This window comes from Tenrec ecaudatus, chromosome 6 (genome assembly GCF_050624435.1).
Source record: "Tenrec ecaudatus isolate mTenEca1 chromosome 6, mTenEca1.hap1, whole genome shotgun sequence".
NCBI classification, from domain to species: domain Eukaryota; kingdom Metazoa; phylum Chordata; class Mammalia; order Afrosoricida; family Tenrecidae; genus Tenrec; species Tenrec ecaudatus.
In genome coordinates, this window is record NC_134535.1 from 25,092,039 (window position 1) to 25,113,381 (window position 21,343).

Here is a 21,343-nt window from a genome sequence, read left to right on the forward strand (position 1 = left end):
GATATCGGATCCCTTCGACACCTCATGATCACACAGGCTGGTGTGTTTCTTCCATGTCGGCTTTGTTGCTTCTGAACTAGATGGCTACTTGTTTACTTCCATGTCGGCTTTGTTGCTTCTGAACTAGATGGCTACTTGTTTACCTTCAAGCCTTTAAGACCCCAGCCACTGTATATTATTTTGAAAGCCGGGCACCATCAGCTTTCTTCACCACATTTGCTTATGCACCCATTTGTCTTTAGCAATCTTAGAGAGGAGGTGAGCACACAATAAGATTTTTTGTTCTTTGATGCCTGATCCCTTCGGTATCTCATGATCACACAGGCTGTTGTACTTCTTCCATGTCGGCTTCGTTGCTTCTGAGCTAGATGGCCGCTTGTTTACCTTTAAGCCATTAAGATTCCAGACGCTATCTCTTTTGATAGCCAGGCACCATCAGCTTCCTTCACCACATTTGCTTATTTACCCACTTTGTCTTCAGCGGTTGTGTCGGGAAGGCAAGCATCATAGAATGCCAACTTAATAAAAGAAGGTATTCTTGCACTGAGGGAGTACTTGAGTGGAGGCCCAATGTCCTTCTGCTCTCTTAATACTAAACCTATAAATATATGCACATATATTTATAGGTTTAGTATTCCTCATCCTCATATATAAATTCCTCATCCTCATATATAATTCCTCATCCTCATATATAAATATATTTGCATATGTATATGCCTTTATTTAAACCTCTATAAATGGGGCAATACTTTACTAGGGAGTATGTGATGTGTGTTACTTCTTAGTATGTTATAAATATTACATTTAGGCACTTTATGCACACTTGTTTAATCTTCAAACACCTCTTTGAAGTAGTACCATTATTCTTACATGACGAGGAGCAAACTTTAAAACACAGAGCTAACAAGGGGTTGAGCTGAGATTTGAATCAAGACACACTGTATAGTCTAAGCCCTTCCTAAAAGCAAGTATTCAAAGACAGGCTAAGCCTTTTAGTTTTTAAAAATTTTATTATTATTTTAGTGCTAAGCCTTTTAGGATGAGGTTGCTGGGTTTAGAGCAGACTTGGCTGGGTTGAATATCATACCAAATGAGTGTGTATCTGCTTGTTTCTCTTCCTCACTGTCAAAGGAACAGTCTATACTGAATTGGATGCTTTATAACATTTCATAGGAGACTCAGTAATGAAAATAATTTTAAGGTTAGACCTCAACAACGCTAGTCTTTTATTATAAACATATAATAAAAAGTGAAAAACGGGGGCACAAACTCTTCATCTACACCTTTCAGACTTTTCCTACTAACAGTTCTTTCCAGAGAACCCTTGTCTGGAAGGACAGCACTTTATCCATGTAACTATGAAGCCTTTGTTAACAGTGAGTGCATATTAGATGCAGAACCTCAACCTTAGCAAACAGAACACAGTACCTGGGAGCAAGGCCAAAGCCAAGGTCCTTGATGTCATGCCAGTTCCGACTCATGGAGAGCCTGTGCATTACAGAGAACAGAACTCCAGTTTCCTGCGTGGTCAAGTGTCACTACGTTCAAACCGCCAACCTTTCACTTACCAGCTGGGCACAAACTCCCTGTGCCACTCAAGGACCTCTGCCCATACTATTCCCCGTATTCCTTGGGCGGAAAGATATGATTACAACCGCCCACATGCTGATGATCCCAGTGTATCCCTCCTGAAGAATGGTTAGCATTAGAGCTCTGGCTGTAAAGCAAACGCTGCTTTGCTCTTGGCTGGGAAAGTCTGTGCTGCCTGCCTTTGTCGGCATGTTATTGCTAGGCAGGGCATCTGTACCTTTTGTGTAAGTCTCAGGAATGGGATTGGGAATGGATCCATAACTCCCATGACAAGTGATCCCTATCTCTGAATGTTGCCTAGCTGGACACAATGTTCGGCCTGTACTCTCATTCCCATGTTGCCGTGTGCTGGTTTTTAGGCAAATGTGTATATGCAGGCCCCGGAGCCCAGGTGGCACAGTGGCTCAAGAACTTAGCTGCAGCCCAAAAGGTCAGCGGTTGGAACGTCCCAGCTGCTGCATGGGAGACAGCTGCGGCAGTCAGCTTCCACCAAGACTTACAGCTATGGGAAACTCTGTGGGGACAGTTCTATTCTGGACTAGAGGCACTGTGGGCTGGAATCCACTTGATGGTAGTGGGTTTGAGCTGATGGCAGGCACAAACATACAGCATCTCTGATTGCAACAATGCACATCCTCTTATTTCCGTCTTGAAGGTGATGAAACTTAGAGAGGCCAACTTTGCCAAAGAACACACAGAGGTGCTAGGATTTGAAGCTAGGTGCCTGTGGCTTCCAAGGCCACGCTATGTTGTGGGTTATCTTTAACTTGACACCACAGTACATTCCTTACAGGAGTAGGAGAAGAGGAAGGGAGCAGAGCATCTTTTGAAAGAGTGACCTGGTCCAGCCCTAGTGTAAATTGCTTGCCCTGGCAACTATTTATAGTGTCTCGTTACAGGCTCCAGAGTATTGTAGTTTGGATAATATAGGATCACTCTCTCAAGTATTTCTTGTCCTGAGTTCACCTAATCTCTGAAATAGTTCAATCTCTCTCTTGGAACATTAAAGATATTGACCATAGATCAGCCCTACCTGAATTTGTACAAATACAAGTACAATGCTAGACCTCTGTGTAGATGAAGGATATGTGTTTATGTTTGATTGGCACTGTATGAGACTAAGAAAGTCTCAAAATAGTAGAAATAGTCTCAAAATTACTATGAAATAGTAGAAACCTTCATGAAACAAACAGATGCAAAGGCAGTCATGGCTTTTGCATTTGTCCTTCCTTGGGGTGGGTACACATGGGAAGGTGGTGCTGCCCCTTTCCTTCACGGAAGAAATTGCTGGCCTTCGATTTCCACATCAAAATGGTAGACTTGGCATCCCTAGGGGGCATAAATCATGCTCCTTTTAAACGTTACTTGAGTTTGGCACACAAAGAGAAGACAGAAGGGGAAATAATCAGGGTTGTAAGGTATATGGGTTCATTTTCCCAATGGAATTCTCATAGAACAGGGCTTGCTATCCTCAAAGAATAAGCAAGTGCCTTGTGGTGAGGAAAAAAAAAAAAAGAAATTCTGCAGTACAACTTTCCTGGCTTTTTTCGCACCAGTATAATTTTCTGAAAATGTCTTCATAAAAGTCCCTTTGGAAATAGAGGAAAGAAGTAGGAGGCAAAGGACATTTATAGATGTCTAAGTACAGGCATGCACATGTCAGTATATTTATATATATGGATAGGGAAATAGCCCTATGTGCATATACTTATATGTTAAGTATTAAGGCAGCAGACAGACAGTGGGCCTCTAGTCAAGTCCTCCCTCAATGCAACAACACTTCATTCTAATAACCTGGCATTCTGTGATGCTCACCTTCCCGAAATGTTTGCTGAAGACAAAATGGGTGCATAAGCAAATGTGAAGAAAGCAGATAGTGCACGGCTATCAAAAAATATAGTGTCTGGGGTCTTAAAGGCCTGAAGATAAACAAGTGGCCATTTAGCTCAGAAGCAACAAAGCCTGCATGGAAGAAACACACCAGCTTGTGTGATCATGAGCTATCAGTGGGATTAGGCATCAAAGACCAGAACAAAAAATCATATCGAAATGAATGAGGGGGAGGGCGGAGTGGAGACCCAAAGCCCATCTGTAGACACTTGGACATCTTACAGGGCGTCACAAGGAAGAGACGAGCCAGTCAGGGTGAAGTATAGCACCAATAAAACATACAACTTTCCTCTGGTTCTTGAATGCTCCCTCCCCTCACTATCACGACCCCAATTCTACCTTACAATTCCGGCTAGACCAGAACATGTACACTGGTACAGATAAGAGCTTGCAACACAGGGAATCCAAGACCGATAAACACCTCAGGACCAATAGTGAGAGTAGTGATACCCGGCGGGTAAGGAGAAGGTGGGGGAAGAAAGGCAAAACCGATCACAATGATCTACATATAACTCCCTCCTAGGGGGATGAACAATGGAAAAGCAGATGAAGGTAGACAGCGGTCTGTTTAAGACATGAAAAAAATATTAATTTATAAATTATCAAGGGTTCATGAAGGAGGGAGGGAGGGTGGGGAGGTGGGAAAAAATGAGCTGATACCAAGGGTTCAAGTATAAAGAAAATGTTTTGAGAATGATGATGGCAACATATGTACAAATGTGCTTGACACAATGGATGCATGTATGGATTGTGATAAGAGGCGTAAGAGCCCCCAATAAAATTAAAGAAAACATTTTTTAGTCTTGGAAACCCTATGATTTCCAAGGGTAAATTTGCTCTATGGATCAGTTCTGCTCTGTCCTGTAGGGTTGGTGTGAGTGGAAATCAAGTCAGAATCAAGTGGACAGATGGGTTTTGCCTTGTCTTATTTTTAACCTAAGTATTACAGCCACATGCTTCTTTTCGGTTAGGGGAAGTTGCAGCCACATCACCGCAGACATGGTAGGCACCAGAATCGTGTTTTAATTTTGACTTATGTTTTAACGCTCACCAGGAAGAAGGGTTGACTTCTGTTGAAATTCCCGTAGCAGTGGATGTGTGCATTTAGTTATGTTGATTAAAAATAATTTTTGATACTGAAATGTGCTCAGAGTTTAAATCAGGGAAAGTAAAAAAGTACTGCCACTAGGCTTCCAGTTCCCGACTGCATGGGCTTATTCCAAATAAAATGTGTTTCTGGGACCAGTGCATGACTACACAAATCCTCCCAGGCATATACTTCTCAGTCTCATAGGTGCCTTCAAGAGAAGTCCCAATCAAAAGTAGCTTTGGAAGGGATCTGCTGACCCAGTAAATTCAAGTCAGAGATCAACTCAGTGATTTTCTCAAAGGACACAGGATAATCAAAGGAGCTTTTTTTTTTTTTTTTAAATTTATTTTATTGGGGCCTTTTCAGTTCTTATTACAATCCATATATCCATTCTTCGTGTCAAGCACTTTTGTATATACGCTGCCATCATCATTTTCAAAATATTTGCTTTCTACTTGAGCCCTTGGTATCAGGGTTCATTTTCCCCTCCTTCTTCCCCCATCCTCATGAACTCTTGATAAATTATTAATATTTTTGCATCTTAAATCATCTGCTTTCTCCCTTCACTCACGTTTCTGTTGTTCGTCCCTTGGGGGGGGATTAATATGTCAAACATTGGGATCAGTTCCCCCTTTCTCTCCCGATCTTCCCCCTACCCTCTTGGTATCACTACTCTTACTATTGGTCACTTGCTGCCTAGTTATTTCCTCTATTTACTTTTACTTTCCTCTTATCCCACTATCATATTCAACCTTTATTCGCCTTTCAGTAATTCTCGGCTACATTTCATTTGATCAAATCCCACCAGGCATCCTACGTCCTCATCGCCATTGATTTTTGATCACTTGTTGTTCCCGTGTCCTTAGATTTGTTGACTGCAAATCTTTACATGTACTTCTCTATTGAGTGATTCATGATCTGCTAAGTCTTTACCTAATACCATTAAATGTTAACAATACCCTTATGATTCCAATACTTCTAAACCTGAATTTTAATGAATCTGGAAAAATAACAAAAACATACGCACTCTGGCATAATATACTACAATTTTAATTTATACTAAACTACAAAATTTTATTTTGACCATTTATTTCTAAGTAATATATCATGAGTGCTATAAATAATTTAAATACTTGCAAAGGTACACCATGAAAAGTTTTCTTTCCCTACTGGCCCACCCGCAGCCTTAATTGTGGGAGTTACTCATGTTATCTTCCGAGACTTATTCTATTGCATTTCAAACACACACAACGTTTTAACGCATCACATTACATATATTGTTTGTCAACCTGCATTTTCCTGTAGAAATGACGGACACGGTGGCTGCTCGTTTCTATGTAAGACGGCTGTCAAGATGGCCACCACAGTGCCTTGGTGCTTTAAATCACACCTTCTGAGATCTTCCCATGCCTTCGTTTAGCCGCGGTATTCTTTTAACTACACGTGAGGTATTTTGCCATATGAGAAGACTTTAAATTATATGTCAATGTCGGTTAGGTGCTGGGCTGATCACCCCAATGCTGGCAGTTCAAACCCACCAGCTCCTACTCAGGAGTAAGATGAGGCTGTCAGCTCTCATAAAGGTCTAGTTACAGAAACTGTAAGTAGGTTTGCTATGAGTTGAAATCAATTTGATGGCATTGGGCTTTGGCTTCATGGTAGAATGATTACACACTTGGCTGTTAATCATAAGGTAGGCTGTTTGAATCCACCCAAAGAAGATCATCATGGAAAAAAGATCTGGTAGTCTAGAAAACCCTAAGGGACAGTTCTGTCACCCGGGGCCACTAGGAGTTGAAATTGAGTTGATGGCACCAACAACAGATTAGTTTTATGTAAATTAATTTTAAATACTGGTCTTTTTTGAGAGGAAACAAAAAAAGGCTATACCTTGCATTTCTGCTCCAGATACTAATTAGCTTCAGCAGAGGAGTAGGTGAATACTGGCTCTCAGATCCAAGCCTGGTGATCTAGGAGACACATGAAAACAACACAAAATGAGAACATCGACAAAACTATATGGAAAAAAATTTTCTCGGGGAGGGTGTGGGAAAAAGAAATCTTCTCAAAACAACTAAAATGCAGAACTAGACCCAGAGACCGTGCTGTAAGGCAGAGTTGGACATTTAGAGGACACACAGACAAAAATTTAAGGAATTCAAAATAAAACACATACAAGCCAAAAGACAAAGATGGTCCCCAAAGTGCTGGGCACTGGGAAGGAAGTGACGGAAGAACCCAGGCATAAGTGCCACAAGTTAACAGAACTTGGGCACCCAGAAAGAATCTATGCAAAAAAGTAAGCCTTTCCTACAGTCTTCTGGCTGTAGATGTCTATTTTCACCACCAGAGTAGTTACCACTGAGAAGCCCAACAAGTAACAACACCAGTTTCTCAAAGGCCTGGCACCCACTATGTCAGGTGCTACAAAAATTGCTACATTTGCTTGACACAAAACCAAATGGTCCCTGAGTGTAAATGGCAGGCGCTGAGGAAACCAGGGCAGCAGTGGCAAAGACGGAAATGCTGGTGGCACCACACTTATGTTTTCAGGTGTTTTTTTTAAGCTTGAAAACAGATTCTTTTAATTGCTGTCAATACAGCTTAAACCTGAACGGGCAAATAACTGAACAGGCAAAATTTATGTGACAGATATACAAGAGGGCTTCACAAAGTTTGTGGGAAACTTCCATTATTTTCTAATTTATTTGCAGTCACCACTGGGACGATTTCTTGCTGCTGGTTTCTTACTGGCCTGCTCTTCCACCTGCATGACCAGGACCAGGGCCTTCTTGAAAGCATGCAAGACTGAGAGGTAATTGGGAAGCATGGCTACGGTGGGTTCTGCTTTGTTCTCAATTTCCTCCAGGTCTTAGTCTGGCGGCTTGATCATCTCAGGACAGCTTAAGGCAGGTTGGCCCTTGCTTTGAGCTGGAGAGGTGCAAGGAGGGTCGGGAGGAGGCACTGCTGGGTGCGCCGACTACACCGTGCTCAGCTGAAGGGTTAGTGGTTCAAATATAACCAGTGGCTTCACAGGCAAAAGACTAAGGCTCATCTGATCCTGTAAAGGTTATAGCCTGAATCTCTGCAGGGATTTCCTTGATATGGTTCTTCTAGCCAGTTTTCTCTCCACTCACACCAGGCAACTGGGTGGGACCACGTAGAGTAAATAGATGTCCTCTTTTCCTCTTATGTCCATTTGATAGAAAGTGGAAGTGTGGAAGGAAAAGATGCTGATAAGATTATGATTCGGTTGTGAGGGCCTGCTAACAGTCACTAATTGTGGAAATTAGCTCTAATATGAAGGTTGTCATTTCGTCACCTGATAGGGTATAAATGAGCTATCTCAGAAGGAGACAGGGAAGTATCACACTACCATCAAGGAAGAAGAGCCAGTGTTGGAGCATGTCCTTTGGACCTCAAGATCCCCGTGCGCTGAACCTTCTCCATCCAGAGATAGAGCTGTGACGCCAGAGCATCAGAGAGGCGTGGCAGCAACAGAAGTGAGACTCATAGCACAAAACAATCCGTGAGTGGGCTTCCTGTTCCACGGAGCATAGAGCGGAATGCTTGGAAACAGGAGGCTCACATGCAGATTGTGATACCTCTAGACCTTAATTGGGGGGGTTAGGTTTTGCTGAGTCAAAGAACCAGCGCTGAGTTGTCTCTGGGCTGAGGTTTATGGTAGAATGCCATGTGTGCCCTGTGGGCACTTAGCAGCTATGCTAAAAGAGCTTCATATCATTGCCAGAGCAAGGCAGAGTCCAAGGGGATGCTTAGCTGAGAGGCTGATTTGGTAACCTGTTAACTTTCCTAATACACCCCTAGTTGTGTCATCTGAGTTTGGACTTGCAATGAAGTATGGAACCCTGTATAGAAGTAGTGTGCTGGGGGCTGAAGTGGTGGCAGCAGTTGGTGTCAGAATTGGTAAAGTCATCTGAATCCACCTCATAGGAATTGGCCTTGGACTAGTGAGTTTGATTTCTTCTTTCCTCGTGATGTCAGAGGAGGTAAGATGTGATGTCAGAGGAGGTTACCATTCTCACACCAGAAAATATATGGACAAGGGGTTGGTGTGAGTCAAAATCGACTTAACAGTATCTAACACTAACAACAGGAGTAAACAGATCTTCTAAAATTTCCAGAAATAAAGGGAGTTTGATGTAAAAGAAAAGATGAAGAGTCGTGTCTGAGTGGTCCACTTAGTTGTGGTGGAAAAGCAAAAATGAAGACTAAAGCAATATTCAAGAAGCTGAAGGTATCTGAGCAGAAAGAACACAGAGAGCACGGCTTACCTGGGGCCAAACAGCACCATGAAACACAGCGTCAATTTCCTCTGTTCTGAATGGATAGGACTCCCAGTCCAAAAAGATCTCAGTCACCATTTTGATCCCAAGACGTCTTAAATTTTTGAGTGGATTAACAAACCTCAGTTGTATCTAGAAAACAAAGATCTTGTACTCAAAAAACATACCATTTACTGCCCCTCCCTTCTCAGGGAGCACTCTTGTTCAGCTGCCTAGGAACCTGATGGGAATGTCTTGGATTAAATCTGTTGACACTGGCTCTGGTTTTCTAGAGAACTCTGGCTTTTCTCCTTCAGCAAGGAGAGTGGAGACTTGGGGTGGGGGTGTGCGTAATGAAATGTGAGGTTTCTCACTGTCAATGTCTAGCAGTCACAGCAGAGTGCCCTCAGGAAAAAGCTAGCCCACAGTTGGAGCAGCTCCACATTATTTCACATTATTACACTCCACATTATTTCACATCGTTATTCAAGTAACTGTCAACTAATCAGATAAAGTCCTGTTCTTTCCTCAGAAAAGATTCGAACGAAAATAAAACCTTTTGCCTTTGCAATGGTGTAGAATTGGGGAGAAAGACACACATGTGCACCCATGCTTATATAACGCCTTCATTCAAAATGCAACTCACTTCCATTCTCGTTCAAACCAGCCTAGACAAAATTACTTAAGATTTTTCCACACAGAGGAATAATTTATGCAGTTAATAGAATTAACTGAAAGCCAAAATCTATCATGGAGCCAATTTTAACTCACATTTAATGAATCGCAAACTCAAACCACTGCCATTGAATCAATTCCAACTCAGAGCAAGCCTAGGGTTTCCAAGACTAAATCTTATTATTAATCATTTTATTGGGGGGCTCTTACAAATTCTATGGCAATCCATCCTTCGATTGTCTTACGCACACTTGTACATGTTGCCATCAACATTTCCAAACATTTTCTTTCCTCTCCCCAACCCCACATCCTCATGAATAATTGAGCAATTATATATTATTACTGCTATTTAATTACATATTATTGTTGTTTAAATTTGTTTCTTACACTAAATCTTTATGAAAACTGGTGGAGGAGGTGGGGAAAGGAAAACAAAAGGATGAATACAAGGAAGAAAAGGGTAGTGGGGTCATGGGGCACTAATCCACCCAAGGGGAGGGTATTGTTTATATCTCCACAGGGAAAGTGGGACCAGACTTCAACCCAGTGTCGCAAGGTGTGAATGCAATATCCCGGCGTGGAGGAGGGAACCAGTGGAGAGGTCTGGGAGGCTGGCCCCAGCACCATAAATTAAGTGGATTCCTGCCCCTCCCCGAAAAGAATTTGCTTCAAAGGACGACATTGACTCTGCAGCTCCGGGAGATGAACATATCTGATCAGAGCACATGGGAGAAGATGAAGGGGCAGGAAGAGAGAGTGGAGCACAGCCTGGCCCACCAGGCCGTGAGGATGATGTTCCTGAGTAGAGCAGCCAGTCCACAGAGAGATCAACATGGCTGGCCCCACTATGAGAAATGATGCCAATCAGTGACTAAGGGCGATACAGGGGACAGCACCGGAGACACAGTGTGGGAATTGCACCTGACCTGATCCTACCACACCAAGGCAAATCACTGGGGAGTGCAGAGGAACAGCAAGGGAATGGAGCAGCAAGGTCCCCAGGGAATGCTGAAAGTGGACTTTGGGGCCAGGGCGTGGTGCCCCAACAGACTGGACTGGAAAACCTCCTAAGGGCCAGCAAACGATCCCTGAACTAACTACAAGCTTTTCTCTTGTGGAAAAAAAAAAAGAAAGAAAACAGACAGCCTCATCTTCAATTGAGCAGATGGATTTGAACCACCAACCTTTACATTAGCAGTCCAAAGTGTAGCTCACAGTGACTCCAAGACTTTTAATTAAGGCACAGAAAGATCTTAACATATATACAGACAATCCCTGGGTTACGGCCATTCAACTTACCACCTCTAGTTATGGATTGATTCCTGTAAAACCTATTATATTAAAAACTGGAGGTATATACAATGTACAACCTGTGACCAGTATCAAAATGTCAGTCTTGTGAGAACCCAGTGTGCAGACGGCGATGGACGACAGTGGGAGTCTGAGATTCATTTGTGGAACTACAAAGGAAATAAGCCGCTGGAGAGCTCCCCCTGTCTAACAATGAGGAGGGGAAGAAAGAGGTCACTAAACAGAGTGCTTGGGAGAGAGGCACACAGAAGAATAAAGGCAGAAATCGGACATGAACAGTTAAAACTGTCAGCAATTGTACAATTCTACTCGATGGGATTGAAATATGGAATTATATATGTGTCAAATCCCAACTAATGATAATAAAAATAATAATAAAAATGAATACTTTTTCTTTAAAAATGGAACTATAATGAAGCTGGCAACCTGAATAAAGTAACATGGAAAGTTTGAAAAAATGTTTTAGTGCAGAGATTTCCAAAGTAGGCACTACGGACCCCTGGGGCATGCAGATCGGGGCTGCAAAAGAAGATCCCTATACTTTATCTTGGATCATGGGCTACGGCACCAAAGTTTCTACATGCCTGTGGGTATGGGTAATTTTTTTTCCCCTTGAAAAGGGGGAAGTAGGCCAAATAAATTTGGGAATCTATGATCCAGAAGTATTTCTTTAATGTCACTATGAGCTCTGGTGGCACTAGAAATCACAAGGTTGGCAGACGGAACCCACCAGCTGATTGTAAATATTTACAGACTTGGAAACCCTGAAAGGCCACTGAGTCAGAATAGATTTGATAGTGACTTTTGTTTTTGGATGCATAGAAAGGTACAAATATACTGAGAAAAATATTTAACTGATGTTAGATACATTGTTAGAATTGTACTTAATTCTTCTGGCATATATATCAATCCAAATTCCAAGATGGAATTAGGAAGGAAACACATTCATAACCCAGAGATTACCTGTAGTTCAAAGTGGGATAAGAAATAGAAGTCTGTGTTTGGGTGCACATGCATAAATGGGGCATCTGAATTAGTAGCATACTTTGAAAAAAATCTGCAGATATGCCACTTCTGACATTTCCTTCCCTCTGAGTTATGAAATCATTTATTAATTCCCCATCAATAGGTTCAATGTCAGTCCTGCTCTCACCTGATTGAAGGGAAATGTCTAAAAATCTACCTGAAGGAAAATGTCTAAAATTATGTGATCGATAAAGTACTAGAGCGAGTTGCTAGGTGAGGGGTTCCTGTAAACGTAAGGACAAAGCTTCCACAGGACCTTAAAGGATGAAGAGGCATAGGTCTTGTGTTTGTAATGTTACAAATGGAGCGAAGATGAAGTCCCTTGCTCTCCCCCAGCCCTATTAATATCTTAGTAGAATGATGAGGCTGTCTGCTCCTATAAAGTTTTACTGTTTAGACACCCAATATAAGGTCACTTGATGGCAGTGGGTTTCGTTTGGTTTGGGGCAGATTAATAAACTTGGCGATTTATTTTTGCACATGATTATATATATATGCGCCTGTTTGAGAATTATAAAAAAGGTTTTTACATCTGACCTTTATTAACTCCATTAAAATCTAAAACCCACTTCAAATTAATGAAGAGAACACAAATTCTCTAATACAGAGAGCGAGTAGCAAGTTTCCCAGCTGAGACACTGCGAAGAAAGCCAGTAGGAATCCAGTGACTTGTCATGAAAATAGGATTCTTAGAATCAGAAACAGGGCATTTCCAATGCAAAGAAATATGAACAAGGATGCCACAATTTTATCATGGCAGCCGGAGGAATCATGTTAGCCCGCAGACTCATATCGACTTCCTAGCACTGACTTGTTAGCTAGTTAACCTCATTATACAGTTGCAAAGAGGGCAGAAATGACAGGCTAGCACAAGGTGACATTGCTGCAGGCCATTCCACTGGACTTCACTTCTACTGGCAGCATGGCATTCTCAGCTGCATCCTCTAATGACAGACCATGATTATTATCTGGTCTCTGGGAACAAGGTATCATGAACCCTGCAAGCAAATGTCCAACACCAAACACGAGATCAAAGACCACACTCTCTGACCACTCACTGTCCATTCTGGAAGGCTCTACACATTTCATTTTTATAGTCCAGTGCCAGCTGCCCAGGTTATGGCTGGTGAGTAAACTGGAGAAAATCTCTGGAAATGGGTAACTGTAGCAAGCTTGACCTCCTAGGAGGAAGCCTGGTGTAGTGATTATGTGCTGAGCTGTGATCCACAAGGTAGGCAGTTCCAAACCACCACCAGCAGCTCCCCAGGAGACAGACTGGGATTTCTACACCTGTCAATAGTTACGGTCTAGGAGAGCCACAGGGGGGTCACTATGAGTCAGCATTGCCTCGATGGCGTGAGCTTGGTTTCCGTTTTTACTTCCTAGAGGAGTTACCATTTGTGAATCTACCATACGCACTTGTTGTTTAAAACTAACTAACTAAATCCACTGCCATCGAGTAGATGCCACCTCATCAGGCAGAGTAAAACGACCTCCGAAGGCTTTCAAGGTGGCTGTTTTAGGGAAGCACTCTACTACACCTTTTTGGTTCACCAGAGTGCCTTAACCACTGTGCCGCTAGGGCTCCTTCATCTTATTCACATGTACCAAAAAACACAACACATAAACATACAACAGCAAAAGCAGCATCAATCTTCACTATACCTATCTCAGGGTCAATCAATGCTATGAAATACAGAGGGGGGCAAAAAAAGCAAATAGAATAAGGGTTTACTGGGGGTGGGAGTGGTGTACAGTGATGTTGGGGGGCATGTAAAAGGAGGCTGAAGTCACTGAATTCAGGAAGGAAAATAATGTTTTGAAACTGATTGTCATAGCAATTGTACAATACTGCTTGATGTGACTGAAGTATGGAATGATATTGTATCTGTATTAATTCCCAATAAAATGGTTTTCTAAAAAGGAAAAAAAGAGAGGAAAAGTCAATGGACAACTTGGTTCAAACACATACGTGTAGAACTTTAACTCACTTAAGCAATATAATTGTGCAATAATTCATGACAGCGCCTCACAGAATTCCTTGAACTTACTTAGGAATTAAAAAAAGACCAAAAAAACAGCTCCTACTGTCAGCAAGCTTGACACCTCACTCACTAATGAACTGTGAAATTATATAAATGATCTTTTGAGTTAGTGATTACTGCCCTGGGAGTAAGACTGTGCTACTGAGTAACTTCTGGGTTAAACAAAATTCAGAGGGTAGATGCACGCTCAACTCAATTAGCACCTCCGCCGAGAGGACCCTGACCTGGTAAAAGCTGCATCTCTCCACTGCCTGCTGCTACCACATCACTTCATTAAAATATTTTGTATTTCCTATGTCTCTCTAAACATTGTTTACACTATTCTGATCACAAGGAGTATATTTACAATAGCTTTTAAAGCATTTTTATCTATCATCTGTGCTATTTCTGGGTCTGTTTCTATTGATTTTTCTTCTAATTATGGGTCATTTTTCCCCCCTCCCATCATTTGACTGCTTAACCTTACTCTGTTCACTTAAATCACATAAAGCTTTGTTTTGGGATACAGAGTATTTACTTGGGGGAAAAAGGGTAGAACCATAGCAGCCTTTATCCTAGGGAAAATTTGGCTCCACAGTGAAGCCATAAGGAGCCCCGGCGAGGTAGTGGGCTGTGAGCTGGCTGGTCAACTCCACCAGCCCCTACAGAAGAAAAACGAGGTTTTCTACTCTTGTAAAAATGTACAACCTCGGAAACCTATGGGTTACTTCTACCCTGTTCCATAGGGTCGTTGTGAATCAGAATTGACTTAATGATAGCAATTCTCTTAGAGATGTTAAGTGAATGATTGGAAATTCTAGTCCACCCAGCGGTACCTTGAGAAAGGCCTGGGAATAAACCTCTAAAACCAGTCACTGATAATCCTGTGCAGCAGAGTTCTATTCAGACATACACGGGGTTGCCGTGGCGGGGAACTGGCTTGATGGCACTGTTGTTTCCACCTCTCTGGCTGTCTACTCAAGGAGTCCTGATAGCATTGTGGTCAGGCACTGGGCTGCAACCCGCAGGGTCAGCAGTTTGAAACCACCAGCTTTCTCCATGATTGGGCTTTCTACTCCCTTAAAGAGTCTGGGCAACTCACGGGGGCAGTTCCACTCTGGCCTCTAGTCGGCTTTGACTCGATGGCAGTGAGTTTGGTTGTCTACTCTGTTATGAACAGAAAGTATTCTCAGCTTGTGTCGTTGTCTGAGGACTGTCCTGCCTGTTCCTGCATGGCAGATTTTGCGGGGTTCATTTCCAGTCAACATGGAATAGCTAAGACCAGTCTACCCACCTCTGCTCAGCAACTAACAACAACAAAATATATGCAAAGATCATTTTCGGAAAAATTGTACACAGTGCTGCAGAGGGCAGTGATCCCGGAGAGCGGAGACACAGCGAGGTGAGACCGCCTCGTCCACGGCTTACCGCTGGGCAAGTGTTCAGGTCGTAGTGTCAGGAGAAAGGGCGAGGCAGAGCCCATCGATGCCCCTGAGCTGAGGAGGTGGCATTGAGAATCTGCAGAAAGAGAGCTCCCACCAATATAAGTTCCTCTTTCAACTTACGGCCAGTGGACAGGATTCCACGCATGTGTATTCATTTACTATTTCTCTCCCCATGACACTGAGTCCTGCGCGTCTCAACCCCACCAAGGACAGTATCTGGCACACACTGGGCACTCAGGAGTAGTTGCTGAATGAACAGGCAGGAATTGTCAGGGCCACTGCTGATCTGCAGGACACAGAGTAGTGTTCGACACAGAGTAGGAACTCAAGTAATATTTTTTTCAGGAATGAATGAAAGAATGAGAAAAAGAAAGCAGTGCCTACCAAAATGGGGAGTGTGTTCTAAAGCTCTGGATCTTGGTGATCAGAGACTACTATTTCATTCCAAAGCAGACTTATATTCGTGTAAATTGCCAACAAAGTGGCACGCTGGTTTGGCTGGCGATCTTCATGCATAATGACCACATCTGAGAGGCAGTTCACTGGGCATATTCATAAATCAAATGAAGTGAATTGTGGCCAAATTAAAACTAGCTATTTGTGCTTTATACAATTGATGTATGTATATGTATGAACTGTGATAAGAATTGTATGAGGCCCAATAAATTGTTAAAAAAAAACAAAAAAACTAGCTATTTGTCATTAGGTGAGTGGGAGTCATTGGTAGAAATTAAGAAACGGATCTTACTTCAAGTCCCACTTTCTCTATGAAACCATCAGTCTATAAAGATATTAAGTTCCTCTAAACCGCATGAGAGTGTACTTACATTCACATACTTTGTCTCAACAGAGTATTTACACATTGTTGACATAATTCAAGAAATATTCCCCCAGTACCACCTGGTGAAGCCTCTTCACAGTTGCCCAGCTGGATGGCTTTGCCTAGTCTTGCTGCTTATCACATAACACTCTCCATTCACTGTAGCCACACCCTTGCCCTTTAAAGAGCTCTGAAGTTACTGTCTCAAAAGCGCAAGATGATGGTAACACTGCGCCATTCATTCTCTATCCATTCTACGTTAAAAGGGAGTTGAATGGTGGCCCATACCCCTAGGATCTTGGGATCAGGGTTTCAGAAACATCAGCTCAAGCAGCCAAGGATTTGGCTACTGAATACCATAAAACACAGAATTAACCTACACTCCTACCCCCTTTCCAGAATTTGCCACACACAATTACCTATAACAAGGACAATCCCCCATATTAGGGAAGCTTGTTTTAAAATGTTTTCAAAGGATTTAACCTGGAAAACTCACCCACTGCCATTGAATCAATGCTGACTCATAGCAATCCTTTAGGAGAGGGCAGAACTGCCCCGCGGGCTTTTAAGACTATAGCTCTGTATGAGAATAGAAAGCCTCACCTTTCTCCTGTTAACCTGGAGGGAAATTAGTAAATCAGGTCCAGTTCAATTCCCAAGGGATCAGACTGAGATTAGCCTGCGGGCACCTATGTTTCAGCTCACCTGTTCTCGTTGGTCGAGGATGTGTGATACCGTGGCAGTCATACAGAGCAGAATCTGCAAAATTTTTGGTAAGTATGCACTGATTAGATGACTGATGTTCTTCAACACTATTTCAAGGCTATTTAAGATTCCATGCTGCCGACCCAAAGGAAGAACCTTTGACAAATCCAAATCTTCTACTGCTTGAATGACCGCAGAGTGGCACTCGCCTAGTGACACGAAGGCAAGCACATATATAAGGAAAGAGAAAATGAGCGTGCTCCTGCTGTCAATGATAGGGATTTTTCAATTTCCCTCAACAATGCAGAATATGCTGTATTTACAATGCTGACAGTGCACTCTCCTCATGCACTAGCTCCTGGCTCTTAGCAAATATTCAGTGAGCTTGGCCACCCGCATGAACGAGCAAACTGAGGAGTAAATATGAGTGAGAAACTTGTGACAACCAAGCATCTTTGCTGCGTTCTCACCCTATTTACTCCACTCTTCAAAACATCACATTACTAACGTCTTTTCTTCCAAATGCCAAGTTTCCTCACATTTTTCTCAGGTGTAGTTTTCACAGAAAATGTTTTGCTACATTCATTATAAGCTCATTGGAGGCTGAACATGAAATGTTTTATTTATCTTGTAGCTTTCCCCCCTGACAAATAAACAATTCTCCCTTATTAACAGTCACACGGATTTCAGAATTTACTTAAAAGACTTAAAGAGTTATTGCTTGAGTTTACTGATTCCTAAGACCCAAACAGCCCATCCATGAAACTGGCATGTACAGTTACCACCCTCCCTACAAAAATGTCTTTACTTACTGCACCACCTGCTTTTGCAGGGTATTATTTCACCAACTGAATTTGGAGCCCAACAGCCGCATAAAAAAACAGCCCAAAGCTCCCTATCTCAGCCAATCCCCGTCCTTTTGCGACTGTTTCAATGAACAAATGTAATTTTCTGTGCCAAGTTCATTTTGTTCATGGGTGCGGTCACTTTCTTCATCACTATTATTTTATCATCACCAAGATTTTCCTTTGTCATTTTGATAAAATTAGTTAATTTTCTTTGAAGCTATCCTGCAATTTGTCAGTTTCTTCTAAAATTTAAAACAGCCTGTTCAATCTTGACAGCTACTTGACGTCCTTCCATTTGAAAGTGCTGTACGTGCTGTCCCCCATCTGTTGTCATTGCCTTCATGACACACTGATATCGCTGGTTCCCTGCGTTGAGTCTGTGGTTTGTTTCACTTTGAGCACTTCTATATCTGGGTTGGTTTCTGGACGGTGCTTTTACATGTGTTACTCTCAGTCTACTGTCTACTGTCCTTTGTCCTAAGAACTCCCCTCTTTCTTTTTTCAAAAAACAGTCAATCATCTTATTGGGGGCTCTTATATGCAACAATCCAAACATCCAATATTATCAAGCGGACGTGTACAATTGTTGACATCAACAATTTCTAAACATTATCTTTATTTTTTAAAAATCATTTTATTGAGGGTTCTTACAGCTCTTCTCAAAATCCATGCATGTATCTACTGTGTCAAGCACATGTGTACATATGTTGTCATCATCATTTAAAAAACTTTTTTCTACTGGAACCCTTGATATCAGCTCATAACCCCGTCTTCCCCACTTGCTCTCCCTCATGAACACTTGATAATTTATACATTTTTGTTTTTCATGTCTAACACTGGCCACTGTCTTCCTTCACCAACTTTTCTGTTGTTTTCCCCCTGGGAGGGGGTTATATGCAAATTATCTTTCTCATTGAGCCCTTTGACATCAGCTCCTCTTACTATTTCTGTAAGGTTGATCTGGTTCTCTGTCAGAACTTCCCTTAGTATTTCTTAAATCGTTTGGGCTTTTACAAAGCCCTTTAATTTTAGTTTATCTGGAAATGCGCTAATTACACTGTTGGATTTGAGCGACAATTCTGCTGGGTATATGCTTGGCTACTGGTTTTCTTTCAGTCTTATATATCCCACCGTCGTCTTGCCTGCAGTTTCTGCTGAGCATTCTGGGCTTGCTTTTACTGGTTCCCATTTGTAGCCCATCTTTCATCTCCCCACTCCCCCCCCGCCCACAGGTGGACTCAGGGGTCTTTCCTGTCTTTGCTTTTAGAAAATGTGATTAGCCTGCCTTGGTGATTTCCTTTCAGGGTCTGTTTCTGGCTTGCTGAACTTCCTGCATGCAATACTCTCTAGTCTCCGAAATTAGGGAAGTTCTTTTATACTAACTCTTCAATAATTTCCTCTTTGCATTTGTTGTCTCTTCCTATTCTGGAATTCTGAGAATACATAAATTATTCCTTTTGATGGACCCTTACATGATTCTTAGGCTTTCTTTGAATTTTTTTGGCTTTTATTTTCTGATTGTTCCTCAAGGAGATTGGAATCAAGAGCTATGTCTTCCAGCTCACTAATTCAGCCTTCCATTGATTCAATTCTATTCCTTTGCTCTTTCAATGCACTATTTATTTCTGAAATCTCAGCATTATATTAATCTATATTTCTATTTTCTGTTTCTACATGGCTTTTGAGTTTTCATGTAATCAGTCAGTTTATTCTTCTAGTGTGTTCCGGAATTTTTCTAATTTTTTCCCTGTATTTTCCTTGGTTTAGTCCATCTTTCAATACAATTTAGTAATCTAAATACCACTCTTTCAAAATCTTATCAGGTAGTTCCACTGCCATTTCGTCCTGAGGAGAATCTTCTGCTCTGTATTTTAATCACCTGTTTGAGCCAGTGTCCTGTTTCTTCATGTGAACTGAAAAGGTCCGTTATCTCCGAGACACTGCAGTGCTGTTGTATTTACAGTTAATTGATGATGACATGTTGGTGAGACCTTAAGCACTCACCGCTTGTCTCCTGGTGGGTACGGAAGAGAATATATGTGCACATTTGTTTGCTGTTCATAGAGCACAGATCAAAGCAGTTTGGGCTGAGTTCGGTTCCTATCTTACCTTATAGTTTGCCATCTATCAATGACTGGGTAGTGTAGGAGTGGGAGGAGTGGGGGGTGGGGGGGGAGAGAGAGAGACCAGAAAAGCATTTGATAACAAAAAAGGAAAACAAATGAAGAGAAAAAGAAAAAGTAATTAAAACTAGTGAAGGAGAAAACTGTGAATAGTACAGAAAAAAAGAAACAAGGGGAAGAAAACTAAGAAACGGAAGAAGAAAAAGAAAAGCAAAGAAAGAAAAGAATAAACAATAAAGGTAGTAAAAGCAAAGAAAACCAGGAAAAGTGCAGAACCCAGCGAGAAGCTCACAGGGGGCTGGGGACTTAGGGGAGAAAGGAAGGGATGGGAAGCCTGGCTTAGATGGAGTTCCGGCTGGCCTAGCTGACGTCTGGGGTCAGAAAACTGATGCTGAATTAGCTGGTTCAGGCTCAGATGAATGAAACTCTTTCAGACCTAGAGGGTGGCAGCTAGTTATGTAAGGAGTTCTTGTCTACTCAGGATGGGTGGTGACAGGCAGCTTGAGTTTTCTGTTGTCATGTTGAAGAGCATACGCATCTCCAGACGTGCAGGTGGTGTACCAGGTGCTTGACCTAGGAGGGTGAGATCTCAGGCAGGGCAAAGGCTGTGCAAGGGAGGGTAGGTGTCACCGGGTTTTCGGTGGGTGAGGGTGGGAGCTGGCCACCACTCTGGTCATCAGGAAGATGTGGGGAACAGGGAGGACCACATCTTTTATTGCTGTTAGCCACTGTTAAGGGCACTCACGATGGCCCTGAACTAGCAGAGCTGATTATCAGAGTGCTGAATGCCAGATGCTTGCAAAAGTTCAGGGAGGCGTGTTTTGCCAGGCCAACCGACAATTCACCCATATTTTCTCCTAGTTAGTATTTAATCCACTTCTCTCGCCTTTCCTTCGAAGCTTGTGACTATGTTTGTTTCATCTGGCTTCTCATATCTTTGCTGTAGAGGGTCTATGTAGCATGTCTGCCTGGTATGCCATCTTGCTCTAGGTCTCTGAAAGATTCTTTTGTCAATGGATTTGATGTACTTCCTCTTGAATTTGTCATTCATGGCATGGTAGATCATATGATTATCTAACTAAAAATGGCCAATATAAGTCCATTTCAGCTAATGCCTAGAATTTTACTTTGGATAACTTTCAATTTTCCTAGATTCATGTTGTATATTCCATGACCCAGTTACTAATGGAAGCTTTGTACCTGTTTCTTCTCATTTTGAGCCCTGTCACACCAGCAAACGAAAGTTCGTAAGGCCACTTCTACTTTGTAGAGGACGCAGCTCCTCCCTAGTCATACGTTTAGTGCTTTCCCGCCTCGGGGTGCTCCTTCAGCACCGTCTCTGACAGTGTTGGATTCATGGCCTTCAGAAGGTTTTCACTGGACAGCTTTTCCTGGAGTAGACTGCCAGGCCCTTCTTCCCAGGTTTCAGTCTGGAAATACGGTTGAGATTTACCTCTGGGAGTCCTTCTTGGAGGCTGGAAATATTGACAGCCTCGCTTCCAGCATCACA

The 21,343-nt window shown here is 42.3% G+C and overlaps 1 protein-coding gene across 1 annotated transcript in view; it reads right to left on the reverse strand.

The window, feature by feature from the left end:
- UTP20 (UTP20 small subunit processome component) overlaps nt 1–21,343 on the reverse strand; it is a 105,598-nt gene that overhangs the window by 37,523 nt on the left and 46,732 nt on the right. Inside the window, exons 27-29 of the mRNA XM_075551102.1 lie at nt 16,863–17,071; nt 8,866–9,009; nt 6,461–6,540 (exon numbers count right to left, since the gene is read on the reverse strand). Of these exons, the coding sequence (XP_075407217.1) occupies nt 6,461–6,540; nt 8,866–9,009; nt 16,863–17,071 (433 nt within the window). The remainder of the gene's footprint in view (nt 1–6,460; nt 6,541–8,865; nt 9,010–16,862; nt 17,072–21,343) is intronic.